Source organism: Anneissia japonica, unplaced genomic scaffold, assembly GCF_011630105.1.
Source record: "Anneissia japonica isolate Jap-2015-1 unplaced genomic scaffold, ASM1163010v1 scaffold287706_len398110_cov188, whole genome shotgun sequence".
Classification (NCBI taxonomy): Eukaryota; Metazoa; Echinodermata; class Crinoidea; order Comatulida; family Comatulidae; genus Anneissia; species Anneissia japonica.
Genome location: NW_022756069.1, coordinates 123,822 through 136,578, shown reverse-complemented (window position 1 = coordinate 136,578; position 12,757 = coordinate 123,822). Strand labels below are relative to the sequence as shown.

General features: G+C 34.7%; 3 protein-coding genes across 3 annotated transcripts in view; 1 reads left to right on the top strand and 2 right to left on the bottom strand.

Moving 5' to 3' along the window:
• Positions 1-230: 230 nt before the first annotated feature.
• LOC117123860 lies at positions 231-3,108 on the bottom strand. The gene is made up of 5 exons (XM_033269895.1): positions 2,906-3,108; positions 2,003-2,188; positions 1,848-1,910; positions 1,222-1,309; positions 231-949 (listed from the first exon to the last, which is right to left on the bottom strand). Exons 1-5 carry the CDS (start codon positions 3,024-3,026, stop codon positions 619-621), a joined length of 789 nt encoding a protein of 262 aa, XP_033125786.1. The 5' UTR covers positions 3,027-3,108; the 3' UTR covers positions 231-618.
• A 548-nt stretch (positions 3,109-3,656) lies between these two features.
• On the bottom strand, positions 3,657-6,399 carry LOC117123840 (scavenger receptor cysteine-rich type 1 protein M130-like). Its single transcript, XM_033269865.1, has 3 exons — positions 6,198-6,399; positions 4,872-5,195; positions 3,657-3,787 (listed from the first exon to the last, which is right to left on the bottom strand). The coding sequence occupies exons 1-3, from the start codon at positions 6,271-6,273 to the stop codon at positions 3,657-3,659; spliced, it is 531 nt and encodes a 176-aa protein (XP_033125756.1). The 5' UTR covers positions 6,274-6,399.
• A 2,875-nt stretch (positions 6,400-9,274) lies between these two features.
• The window catches only part of LOC117123839 (1-acyl-sn-glycerol-3-phosphate acyltransferase epsilon-like), a 12,761-nt gene continuing 9,278 nt past the window's right edge, over positions 9,275-12,757 (top strand). The window contains exons 1-2 of the mRNA XM_033269863.1: positions 9,275-9,620; positions 10,924-11,112. Coding sequence (XP_033125754.1) covers positions 9,405-9,620; positions 10,924-11,112 — 405 coding nt within the window. The 5' untranslated portion in view covers positions 9,275-9,404. The remainder of the gene's footprint in view (positions 9,621-10,923; positions 11,113-12,757) is intronic.

Here is a 12,757-nt window from a genome sequence, read left to right as displayed (position 1 = left end):
TACAGTATATATATATATATATATATATATATATATATATATATATATGTATATAGGTTAAATCAGCTCCTTTAGTAGCTCTACCTGTTCAACTAAACACGTTTCTATCCATTTCATAGAACAACAGCTAAATACCCTGTCTCTTATACACATCTAGATGTGTATAAGAGACAGATATATATATATGTATGTATGTATGTATATTGCCGTGTACATTAGTAAGAAAACAGGAATGTCACGGAGGACCCGCGCACATTGGTAGCTGTCACTGACTGACTGTGTAATTTGTCCTTTCCAGCATAGACCTTAATTGCGATGCACATCAACAGTGATGCACATTTACCCTACCACCACAGGGTGATGCAGAGGCTCACTCTAACTCTGAAAGAGGCCTACATAGCCTGTAGGAGGCCTACATAGTTAAAAAAAAAAATAATAATTTTCCACTATACGAGACAAGAACAGAGTGATCACCACCTACTCGATTTATGAGGATGGTTTTGAATTATGTCTAAATTGAGGGAAACTTCATGGTAGACCCCATGGAATAAAGCGGAGTAGGCCTCGTTTCGTAAGTGTAAAATAACTTTTTATACCGTCAAACAATAATTGAACTATTTATCTTGGCTTTGGAAGTTCGGGTGGTGCTTTGTTCTCTGACGGTTGTAAATCCATATAGCCTCCGTTGTCGATGGTATCATACGGTATTTCATCATAAATTTCAGAGGCCGGTGCAAGAGCAGTGTAATCTTCTGCTGGTGAAACGTAATCAGAGGACGGCTCCAGGTAGTATTCGGTAGGGGGTGATGTGGGTTTATTCAGCGCTGGATTTGGCAACCCGGTGGTTTTCTGGTACGTGTTGTTATTTCGTCTATTTTCAGCTACCGGTTTGCCTTTCAATCCAATTTCCACTGGCTTTTTTGTCGTAGATCTTTGTAACCTTCGACGTCTAAAACAACAAAAGACCACCGGAGATTTTATTAAGATAAGAATACATGGCAAAATTTGAACGGACACCAGGCTGTATCTTAATTATACTTTTGAACTTTTCAAAATTCAGGCTAATTCCAAAGATATTTTCAGTGTGCAGTTGTGCCCCTATTACGGAGACACCGTCTGAACCAATAAACTGTCATTTTAACAAAGTTGTCCACTGAATTAGGGCGACTTGAAAGTAAACAAAAATACCCGGATGACAACCGAACCAAATAAAAAAAATACCTCAAAATATATGTCACATATATTATGACGAAAGTAGCAACTAGCAATACAAATACTCCCACTCCAATAGCAACGTATATGATTACATCTGAAATATATGAATTGAGAACATTTTAAAATTAAAACAGTCACGTATATGCAATATATTACAGACTTAAATTTACTTATAAAATGTTATTATTTATTTATTTATTTATTAAGAAAACATTTGGCTGCTATAAAAACGGCGTAATGGCAATAACTTTTGTTTCTGTTGGTAATGTGAATTTCCCTTTGAAATTTCTCGGCGATTGAGGTTCAAAACTATAAGCTATTAATGAGATGCTTGATTTGCAACATCATCTTTATACAAAAATACCATCAAACCTACAAAAGAACTTATAGTGTACTGACTCTGGGTGTGTTCTTTTGTGTTTTGTTTATCATTATTATTTTTTTGTTGTTTATTATTATTGTTATTATCATTATTAATATTTTTTTTTCCAGGACCACAATGAAAAACATTTCTTTAAAATGATTGTGTCATCCTGGCTAAAGATATTAGTAAATAAATGACAAACAATGACATAAATTAAAAACATGTTTCTTTATTATTTTTTTTTTTTTTTGTATTTGCAAATACTAACCATCTGAACTTGAAGCTGGAGGATCAGTTGGTGGATTGTTGTTGTTGTTGTTACCATCATCAACTGAAATATTGATTAAAGTTGTATATTTTAAAATCGCTTTAACATAGAACAATTATGTAGAATAGAATTAGATCTCTTTTCTATATGCTTACCTGGAAGTTCACAGTGATCCCCTTTCCACTCTGCATGACAATCACATACGGCATCAAAATATTCATCTATAAAACATTCTCCATTTTCACATTCAAAGTCATCACATGGATTTTCGTTTATCCATTGATAGTAATCGTAAAACATACCTGTACCGTCCTCATAAGGCTCTTCACCACTATTATCATCTAAATATAATAATAATAATAATAATAATAATAATAATAATAATAATAACAATAATAATAATATATTATTATTATTAATATATGATAATAATGATGATGCTAATGAGGGTGATGGTGGTGATGGTGATAATGACGACGACGACGATGATGGTGATGATGATGACGACGACGATGATGATGTTGATGATGGCAATAGTGATGGTAATGGTGATGATGATGCTGATAATGACGACGGTAATGGTGATGATGATGACGACGGTAGACCTAATGATAATGACGGTAATGATGAGGACGACGACGATGATGATGATGATGATGATGATGATGATGATGATGGATGATGATGATGATGATGATGATGATGATGATGATGATGATGATGTTGGTGGTGGTGATGATGATGATGATGATGATGATGATGATGATGATGATGATGATGATGATGATGATGATGATGATGATGATGATGATGATGATGACGACGACGATGTTGGCGGTGATGGTGGTTTATGAATGGGCCCCTAATACCACTGGCCAGTGCTTTACATTGGCTGCACTGCCCGTAGCTACGCCACTGGTGGTGTGATGATGATGATGATGGTGACGATATGATAACTATGGTAATGATGCTGCTAATGTTCTTGGTAATGATGGTGATGATGGAAATTCAGACAACAAATCATATTTCGGCCTCATTATAAAAGTACCATACTGTACCTTCAAACTCTACGGTGCATGTAACTTTGACGTATTCATCACATGTGCCCTTTCTATGTTCACATGCAAGCAGATATCCCTGGATGCCGTTACAATCGAAATCTTTATATATTCCAACCATAGAACCTGGATCAGTGTAGGTATTAAATTCAACGGCAAAGGCGAAGCCTAGCTGGCGACACGCAGTGACGGTATCGTCAATATCCCATCTAAAATTTAGCAGAAGGATATCTCAATTAATCTTCTTTTACTGTGGGTACAATCTAATGATGTTTATATTAAAAGTAATCAGACCTAATAAATACAATTAGAATAAATGAAAAAATCGAAATAGTAATCACAAAAAGTATTGGAACAAAAACAGAGCCGGATTTTCTTTTCTTTTTAATTAATTAACTTATTTATTTATTTATTTATTGGAAAGACCGTGATTAAAGGTAACTGTCCTTGAAAGATTTGTATTAACCGATGTATTAACCGACTCCTGTCAAAGGAATTTATTACACAATTTTTTTCTTTATTTATAGGACAACAGTCGTACGATATTGATCTCTGTTAACTGCCATACATCAAGTACTAGTGCTGTCCAACTTCGCATGCACATGAGTGTGATGAATTAGAGGCTTTAATAGGAATTTTCAACAAAGCCTCAATAGCCAAGTTGTTAAAGCGTCTGCATAGACAGCAGAATGCCCCAGGGTTCGAATCTTTATTGGGAACCTATTTTTTCACACTTAGAGATTCTTCTTCCTTAACTTTCAAAATTGATGCATATATATTTATAGCATTTCCCCCAATTATCATTATCGAATATTTCCAATTTCCCGCTTGTGTCATCTCCACCTGTGGTTCTGATCCGTAGATTCTTTACGGGTACCAAATCTATTTTGAAAAATTATGATTTCAATTGTTACAGTAGTTGTCAAACAAGTTGATTAGAACCAATCTTATTGACATTAGTTGGTGTATAAGATCAAATAAAATCACACCGTTATTCATATTGATTTTTTTTTCTATGCAACCACTACACATTGCATACAATAACATAAAATAAATTGCAATATGCGTAAATAACACAACTGAACAAGGTAAAGGTAGGAGAGTAACTCTTAACTCGCGTGTCATTTTGCTGAATTGTTTTATATTATTATTTACATCAGAAGAATACGGTAACTTTATTGTGTGTGTGTGTGGGGGGGGGGGTGTAGGTGTGTGTGTGTAATATATATATTATCGAACACATCAGAAATAAATTTAAGAACATAAATACTTCAAAAGACTTTATTATCCAAGAAGGAAGTTCAAGTGGTTATGGCATGGCAGATACATAAAATACAGTATACAGTGAATAAAATATATATAAAATAGCTTAAAAGGTAAAACATGAACATAATTATTGAGAACAATAATCTAACAACAATTAAGAAGCAATATATAAAAATCCACACAATTTCTTTAAAAAATATTAATAAATTATCAATTATCAAAACGATGGAAGTTTAAAACTTTAAAAAGGTTTAAAATGAAGGCTATGAAGTTTGTGCATATCTAGCAAACAATTTTGGACATTCAAAATAGGATTTAGGCCAACGTACGACACAAAAGTAGTTCTTCATACTAACTCCAAAAGAAACATGAAACACAAGTAATGTTTTCATGTAAAACTGAAAAAATGTGAAATAATAATAAAGGAAATTATAGCTGTTAATTTTAAAATTGTCAAGTAACTTAAAGAATCAATGACTTATAATTCTGTTTAGTTTTTTAACACAGTCCATGGCTTTCCATTAACCTTCTGTGTATGTGTTTTGCCAAAGAAATGCAAGCTTATATTAATCCTTCTTTCTTATAGATTCCAAGTGAAAATATTTTGCTCATATTATTAAGTAGAAGCAATGAATCCTATCACGTGGAATAGTTGATACAATTGAACCACATGCTGACTACCGATATCCCCACCTCTTACCTGCATATTCCAAGTCTATACATATTACTCCAACTCCCGGGACACCTTCACACATATTTGTACCATATCCCTCGTGTTCGCAGTCAAAGATATTCGTTTCATTACCATCGCACTCTAGGTTCGATATTGCAGCAGGTTTTGTTCCTACATATTCACTCACGTTGTAGACATACAGTGCCCATGCGTAGTCCAGTTGGCGACATATAACGTCGGCGTCGATTATATCAAAATCATCGCTACAAATGTTTCCCCAATCAGCGCCTCCACTGCTTGGCTTTACTTCTACTCGTCCACTAGTTGAGCTGAAACCGTCTCTGAATCTTACTGTTGAATAAAAAGTACGTCAAACATATATTTCTTCAAGTAAGCCTAAAATGAACTGAATAATCTTTCGATAATGTAAACAAATACTGTATACAATTTAAAAAAAACCACAATATTATTCGATGGAATAGTAAAGTTCAAATAGTTTGTAATATCAGGTAATAAAGGAGGCAACGTTCGGAAACATATTATGGAATCTCAGAGGAAATCATGTTAGGATTCCGGTGGTGGCTCTGCTTCGTAATTCGTCATATGAAATTATGTGACGTTGGGGTGAGGCAAAATAAAACGTGAAGTATAAACTACCAATAAGCAATTCAGTGCTATAAAATATTATGTATACAAGACTCAAATACATTCCACGTGTAAAAACAGTTATAAAGTTAAACAATCAAAAGTGCAAATGGGCCTATGTTTTTACACATGGTGTACCGAAAGCCTAATTATTTTATTATTGATATTTGCTTTGCAAACCCTTAAGAAATACCACCCCTGTTGCTATTAATAACAATAATGGAAGAATTTACTGATTCCATATGAGAAAACATAGACTTAAATCAATAAAATCTTTCCGAAAACTATCATTTTTGGTTAATATGCATTGTAGATGTCATCGCCATTGATGTTAGGATCCGGCTCTAACTGAACAATAGACCTACAGTATCTATAATATACTATAATAGTTGAGAGTAGGATTAGGCTTGGTAGTGTCAGGTTGGTTGATTCTTAAGGGTGTGTGGGATCACGGTTTAAGGCCTTTTCGATGAATAGTAGCAGGATTAAATATATACAGATTCCAAAAAATCTAAAAGTCGTTCTGGTGTTTTATATGACGTTATCTATCGAGTGCTTAACAACGTTAATTTTATGACTTTCGAGTGGAATTACACATAGCTTTATTATACAAAATAATATTACACAATTCACCGACATCTATATATACAAACAGGCAACCCATTTACCATGTACCTAACGAACACGACACATTAAATAATACCTTACCCTGTCCGCCTGATACTCGTTTACTTGTGATTACGAAGCCTAATATTATACAAATACAAAATTTAAACGACGACATGATTATTATACAATCTCTGTTATTTTTTAGCTGGTAACATCAAATGCTGTTGGTGAGTATAAACTGACCTCACAACTGCGTTGGTGACAGCATTTTCTTTTCATGCCTCATCGGCTACTCTGAATAACTCATTCAGTAGGTAAACAAATCCAGTTGCTGATCGAAATGACTGAGCAGTAGTGCCGTGTCATTGGGCGTTTCAATTTTTAACTTTTGTGGAGTATTTATACCTTGAAATTGGGTGCTGTGCGTATCCGCAATAAAAGATCTTTTATAAGTTGTTGTATGTTGAAGATTAGTCAAGTATGTTGTTACGTCACCGAGTCTTTAGTGACTCTGAGCATGGATCCTCCATGCTCTGAGTAACCTCTCTCAATGAAAGGTAGCTAATATGAATGACATCGGAAACAGTTTTATTTTATTTTTTTAAGTTATCACCAATGGGGGTGTTTTTTCATACCAATGTGATTTATTATTATTCATTGAGTATTACAAAATACCTGGAGAAAAACGTGTCTTACTGGGAAAAATCAAGAGTACCACTTATACACAGTTAAAAGTCTTGAGATTGAACTCATAGTCTCTTGCTCTTGGTAACGTATCCGAACGAAAATCGGAATATTTGATATAATTCCGATGTGGAAAATGTACAGAGACAGAAGTATGAAGTACCCATACCATTTGTCGACGGGCAGTGGTGAATTATGTACTTAGTTTGAGACAATGAACATTCCAACTGGTGGTATTTCTCTTCCAACAACAAGGTAACACAAAGGACGCATATAGAAAGCATTTTCTAAAGCAGGAAACTAATCCAAAAACAAAGTGATTAGTTTCAAACCACTAACAAAAGCGTAAGCAAGTAAAGACAGGGGAGCAGGTCAAAACGGGAAAAAAACCCAAAACGGCAACGACCAAAACGGCAATGACCAAAACGGCAATAAACCAAAACGGCAAAAATAAATACCAAAACGGCAATAAACCAAAACGGCAATGACAATACCAAAACGGCAATAGGCATAGACCAAAACGGCAAAGGTGTAAAATCAATGCCAAGAATGAAGCGCAACCGGGCGCGGGCAGCAGTTTATAATTTTCTGAATCGTGTTTTATCGCAGTCTTTTTACTATTGAATTGTATTGTATGTTATTATTATTATTATTATTATTATTATTATTATTATTATTATTATTATTATTATTATTATTATTATTATTATTATTATTATTATTATTATTTATAGGTGTAATTTTGCCTTACCTGACGTGGAAAGGTACCGAATACTCAGTACATTTGAAAAAAACTGCGAAAAAATCGCAAGTTATTCTCGGGTGGGACAACTTGAGATTTTTTTCACAGTTGTTTTCAAATGTACTGAGTATTCGGTACATTTCCACGTAAGGTAGGGCAAAATTTCACCTATACATATTTCTCTTGACACAAATCCAGTTATTGTCTATTATTCCATCACGACAATAACAATTACTATTATTATTATTATTATTATTATTATTATTATTATTATTATTATTAATATTATTATTATTGTTGTTGTCTTCTTCTTTAAAGTGTTATTTATTATTATTTTTTTTCTTTCGCGCATTTTCACTTTTATGACATAAATTGTTTAGCCTTATTTTGTCTGCATTTTGAAGTTACAACTATTTAAATGTTTACATTGTAATTCCCCCAATATTTTTACTATCGAATTTGTATGATATATTGTTTTATTATTATTATTATTATTATTATTATTATTATTATTATTATTATTACCCAAGAGCAATACAATATAAACATATAAAATAACAATTGTCACCATTTAGCTATCGTCTCTGCTACTGGTACCGTATCATATCAAAATACACAAATTATTGGAAATATAAATATATTTGTGATAAAAATAAACGTAGGCCTATAAATGTTGGTTTATTGCCGTTTTGACTTAGGCCTATTGCCGTTTTGGTCTTGCCGTTTTGACTTATTGCAGTTTTGACTTTATTGCCGTTCTGGTTGAAAAGTGTTGCCGTTTTGGTTTTTTTACCGTTTTCCTCATTGCCGTTTTGACTTATTGCCGTTTTGGTTTTTTGCCGTTCTGTCCAGCAACCAAAGACAGTTGTCAATCAAGGTTTGCATCCGAGCATGACTAGAATCCCGTTGGTCAGAACGTTTTTCTTCCATAGTTAGAGTTGCCTCAAACTTGCAGTTTGGACTCTTTCCTATCCCAAACCCAATTGATACAGTCAATAAAACCATCTGAACAGACTTGTGGTTTCAATATGTGTTTATGTAATAATTATGGTAATGGTGATACACTTTTATAGAGCATCTACAAAATCGTCTCTATGCGCTAAGAAACCACAGCCCAATTGCACAAAAAGAATGAAGAATCAAAAACAAAAAACAAAAGAAAAGGAATTAAGTTCATAATTAAAATAAAGAGAAAAGATGGAATTTGAGCCGAGACTTGAAGACAGTCAAAGTTGAAGAGTAACGCACAGTTGGTGCCAAAGTTTTGGAGCAGCAACAATAAAAGAACGACCGCCACAAGATTTAAAGTGACCAATGGGACAGTCAGTTGAGAATGGCAGACGAGAAGAAAACCGGCTTTAGATCTTTAATGTAGTTTTAGTGATCACATGGCCACCAAAGATCTTATAAACACAAGATAGCGTTCTCCGCGATTTACGCGTAACAAATAGAAGCGTCGGTCAAGGTTCAAAAGTTTCCAATTTAGCAAGAGGGCGTCATTCATGCGCTATTATACCAAAGTTCTGCAATGAGATTTTCGGGTCGATTCAGCCGAGACGGCCCGAGTGGAGTTTCATGTAAATGTTTCGTACGGAAAGGTATGGTCATAGCGGTCAAAGGTCAAAAGTTTCCAATTTAGCAAGAGGGCGCCATTCATGCCTTATTACAGAATTTGCACGCGTAAATCGCGGAGAACGCTATCTTGTGTTTATAAGATCTTTGATGGCCACTGTGTATCCGTGAGAGGGCGTGCTTTGGTCGTGAAAAAAACTTTCCTAGATTCGCTGCTAACATGTGGAAATGCAGTATGCGTTTTATCTAGGGTTATGGTGTAATTTTAATGAATTTGATTGTAAAACACATACTTTTATATTTTCAGTATGTTAACAGTGATATTCCATATAAACACCTTACGGTTCGCCGTACCAGCTGTGGCGTTAATGGGTGTTGGACCACAGTATTTAACGCTAATCCTAGGCTGGCGATTAGCCTCTGTGTTATTGCCAACGAGCTGGTTCCGTGCGGGTGACGATTGCATATGGGGAACATACCAACGATTCATTGAGTTCTTCTTTGAACATTGTACAGGCGTGGAGGTATTTTGCAAAAGTGGATTTTTGAATTATTTCTTTTCTATATAATATACACCAATTTAACTTAGCTCTCATTAAGCTTCAAAGTGCGCATTGTAGTAGGCCTAGCCTACAGTAGGGCAGGCTTTTTAATGCATACCGTAAAAAAAACCTCGAATTAAACTTTAAAGACCAGTGGGCTTGAGATGAAGCCCATCTCGAATTGAAGCCCCCTTTTTAGTCCATGGGCTTCTTTACAAGATAGCATAGGCCTAGGCATCTTTTGGAGATAGTACAATACATACACTGTAGGCCTACATGAATTTCAAGTGCAGTATACACTGTACATGAATTTCAAAAAACAAAATAAATTTAAAAAGAGCTTGGTTGGTTATACAGTAGTTTAGGTGATTTTATACATGTTAAATACACTCCATGATACAGATTGATGTTACAGTGGCCTTATTTATTGTTTAATAATTATACAAATTCACAAAATTTACAGCATTCATTTTGAAAAGAAGCCCCCTCTTTACTTTGCAAAAGTACCATCTCAAAAAGAAGCCCATCTCAAGTTCGCAAAAAAAAAAAAAAAAAAGAAGCCCAGGGCTTCAATTCGAGGTTTTACGGTACCGTAGGACAGGGCCTAGGCCTACTAGTTACTTAGGATAGGCCTACATTGACCCTGGCTGAAACGCTGGCGGTGCACTACTTCGAGGTAAGAAAATATCACAGTTTATTAGGGGCCTAGGCCAATTGCATGTAAAAATCAGAAAACTGGTTATCTTCCTTTTTGTTGTGCCAGAAATATGAAAGCTAGGCCTACATGGATCAGGAAGATGTAAAAAAAAAGTCTAAGAAATTCTGTTTTTTCTATTTTTATTCAATTTTTAAAGTCATTTTCGTCGTATGGAGAGATGGGGATGAAAGAAAATTACCTTCAAATTTTGAGTCAGACAGTGCCATTTCCAGCCATCTAGAAGTGGCATAGACATAAATAATTTGTACCTCAGCCCCAAACATGGTGGGACTAAAGTTGGTTTCTATTTCAAATTCCATGATTTGCCACTGTTTAATGTTGTACTTTCATGGCGAATCATCTTCTATCTGTAGGCTAATCTATTTGTTGAGATTGACAATAAGTAATATTTGGACGGGTCCATGAATGTCCAGAGGTGTCCACAAACGCAAAAAGGTTTGGAACTACGGCCATAGAGGCCTAGATGTTTTTCAGTTTAGTAGACTGGACATAGAGTAATATAGACTCAGTCTATGATGGTAGGCTATTGTGTACAATTTACTATTTTTTTTTATTACTGATGAATAGGTTGTGTTGTCCGGTGATGTTGATGACCTTAAGAAGGAGAATGTCTTGTACCTGTCCAACCACCAGAGTACAATGGATTGGATCATCGCTGACATGCTGGCCATCCGTGCCGGCTGTCTTGGAAGAATGCGATATGTCTTGAAGGATGGTCTAAAATATATGCCCTTATATGGTTTCTACTTTGGCTTGGTAAATAGAATTATTAGATTCATTGGCATTCCAACCAGTTTATAGACTTATATTGTATAAAATTATGTATATAATTTTAATAACAGTTGTAGATAAAACTGTATACTGTACAGCCCTTTTTTTTCGCTGCCCTATATTTTCGCGATTTTACAATCTGAGATATTTCGCATCGTTTTATTTTCATGATTTTACAATTTTCGGTCGTTTATTAACATAATGTAGAAATCTACCATTATGTTCCTTTAGCCTATATCCCCGTTCCACACCTTTTTAGCCCGGGACCCAAATCCAAATATTTAGCACTCAGCCGCGACCCATCAAACTCAGGCCAAATTATCCTTGTCTTTAATAATGGAAAAATTATATCTTGAATCAAAAGTAAAAGGTGTTTCTATAATACCCATATTTTGTTACTTGTCTTCGATATTCTAGATTCGAGGACATACATTTGCATTTTGACCATGTGCGAATTGCGCAGTGTTCACTGTAATCACGCACTTGATTCTTTTTTGTCAGTTATTTTATTTTATACTAGTGTTCAAAAACACCTTTACACAGACAATTAATGACACTAGCACACCAAGTATTGCTTAAAACTTTATTTGAAAAAGAATATAAATGCAATATTTATCGGAACATAAAGTGATTCTTTACTCACAAAGTTGTTTGTTGAAAGAGTTTTGTTAACACCAAAAACTTTATTCTGTACCATTTTAAAATTCAGAATGACTTTCTCTGGAATTAAAATTACATTTTGAAAAAAGTACATTATACAATGACGTATGTTACTCCATCCATGATATGATCATTAAATTCAGTACATAGGTCTGTTAGTGCAATGGTGGACTTTTCTGCAGAAAGTTCATCAATTTGGTTTTGCAGTGATAATGCAATCCTCAGGTTGGCACACAGGGTCACTGTTTGCAGTCTGTTCCGATACTTCAACTTACATGTATGGATTGAAAATCCAGTCTCACACATCAATGTTGTGGAGAATGGCATTATAAACTTTGTTGCAGCCTGTGTGATGTCTGGATACTCATTTTCAACTTTTATCTAAAACTTTATTAATGGCTCCTGTTTAAATTAATTTGAACAGGAATGTATTCGCACGGTAAATACCAAGCTAACTCGCATGCATCCGGGTTCGGTTGTTGGCACTTTCGTTTATGGGCATCAATTTTTTTTTTATCTGAAGCGATTGCGCGACCCATCAAAATTTCTTCGCGACTTAAACATTGGGTCATGACCCATAGGTTGCGGAATGGAGGCCTATATTATAGGTAGAGCCCCCGATTTTGGTGGGGTTTTTCTGATTTTGTGATTAATCTTCTACCTTAGGATCTTAGGTAGGCGTAGGCCTACTTAGCTACTCCAGCCTACCAGCTCACATGTGTGGGACACACACGAGCAGCAGGATAGGCCTAACATTCGTAACAAAGAAGAAATATAACAACATCATTGATATAATATAATAACAACATTGATATGTTTTATAAAAAAATTGTAATAGTTAAAATCTGTATTGTAGAAGATATATAATACTGTGATGTTTATTCCATTTAAGGTAGACATAGGCTTAGCTAGGAAAATAGACCACAACTGGTACTACTAGCCTTACTCCAGGGGCCCAAGTTAGAAGAAG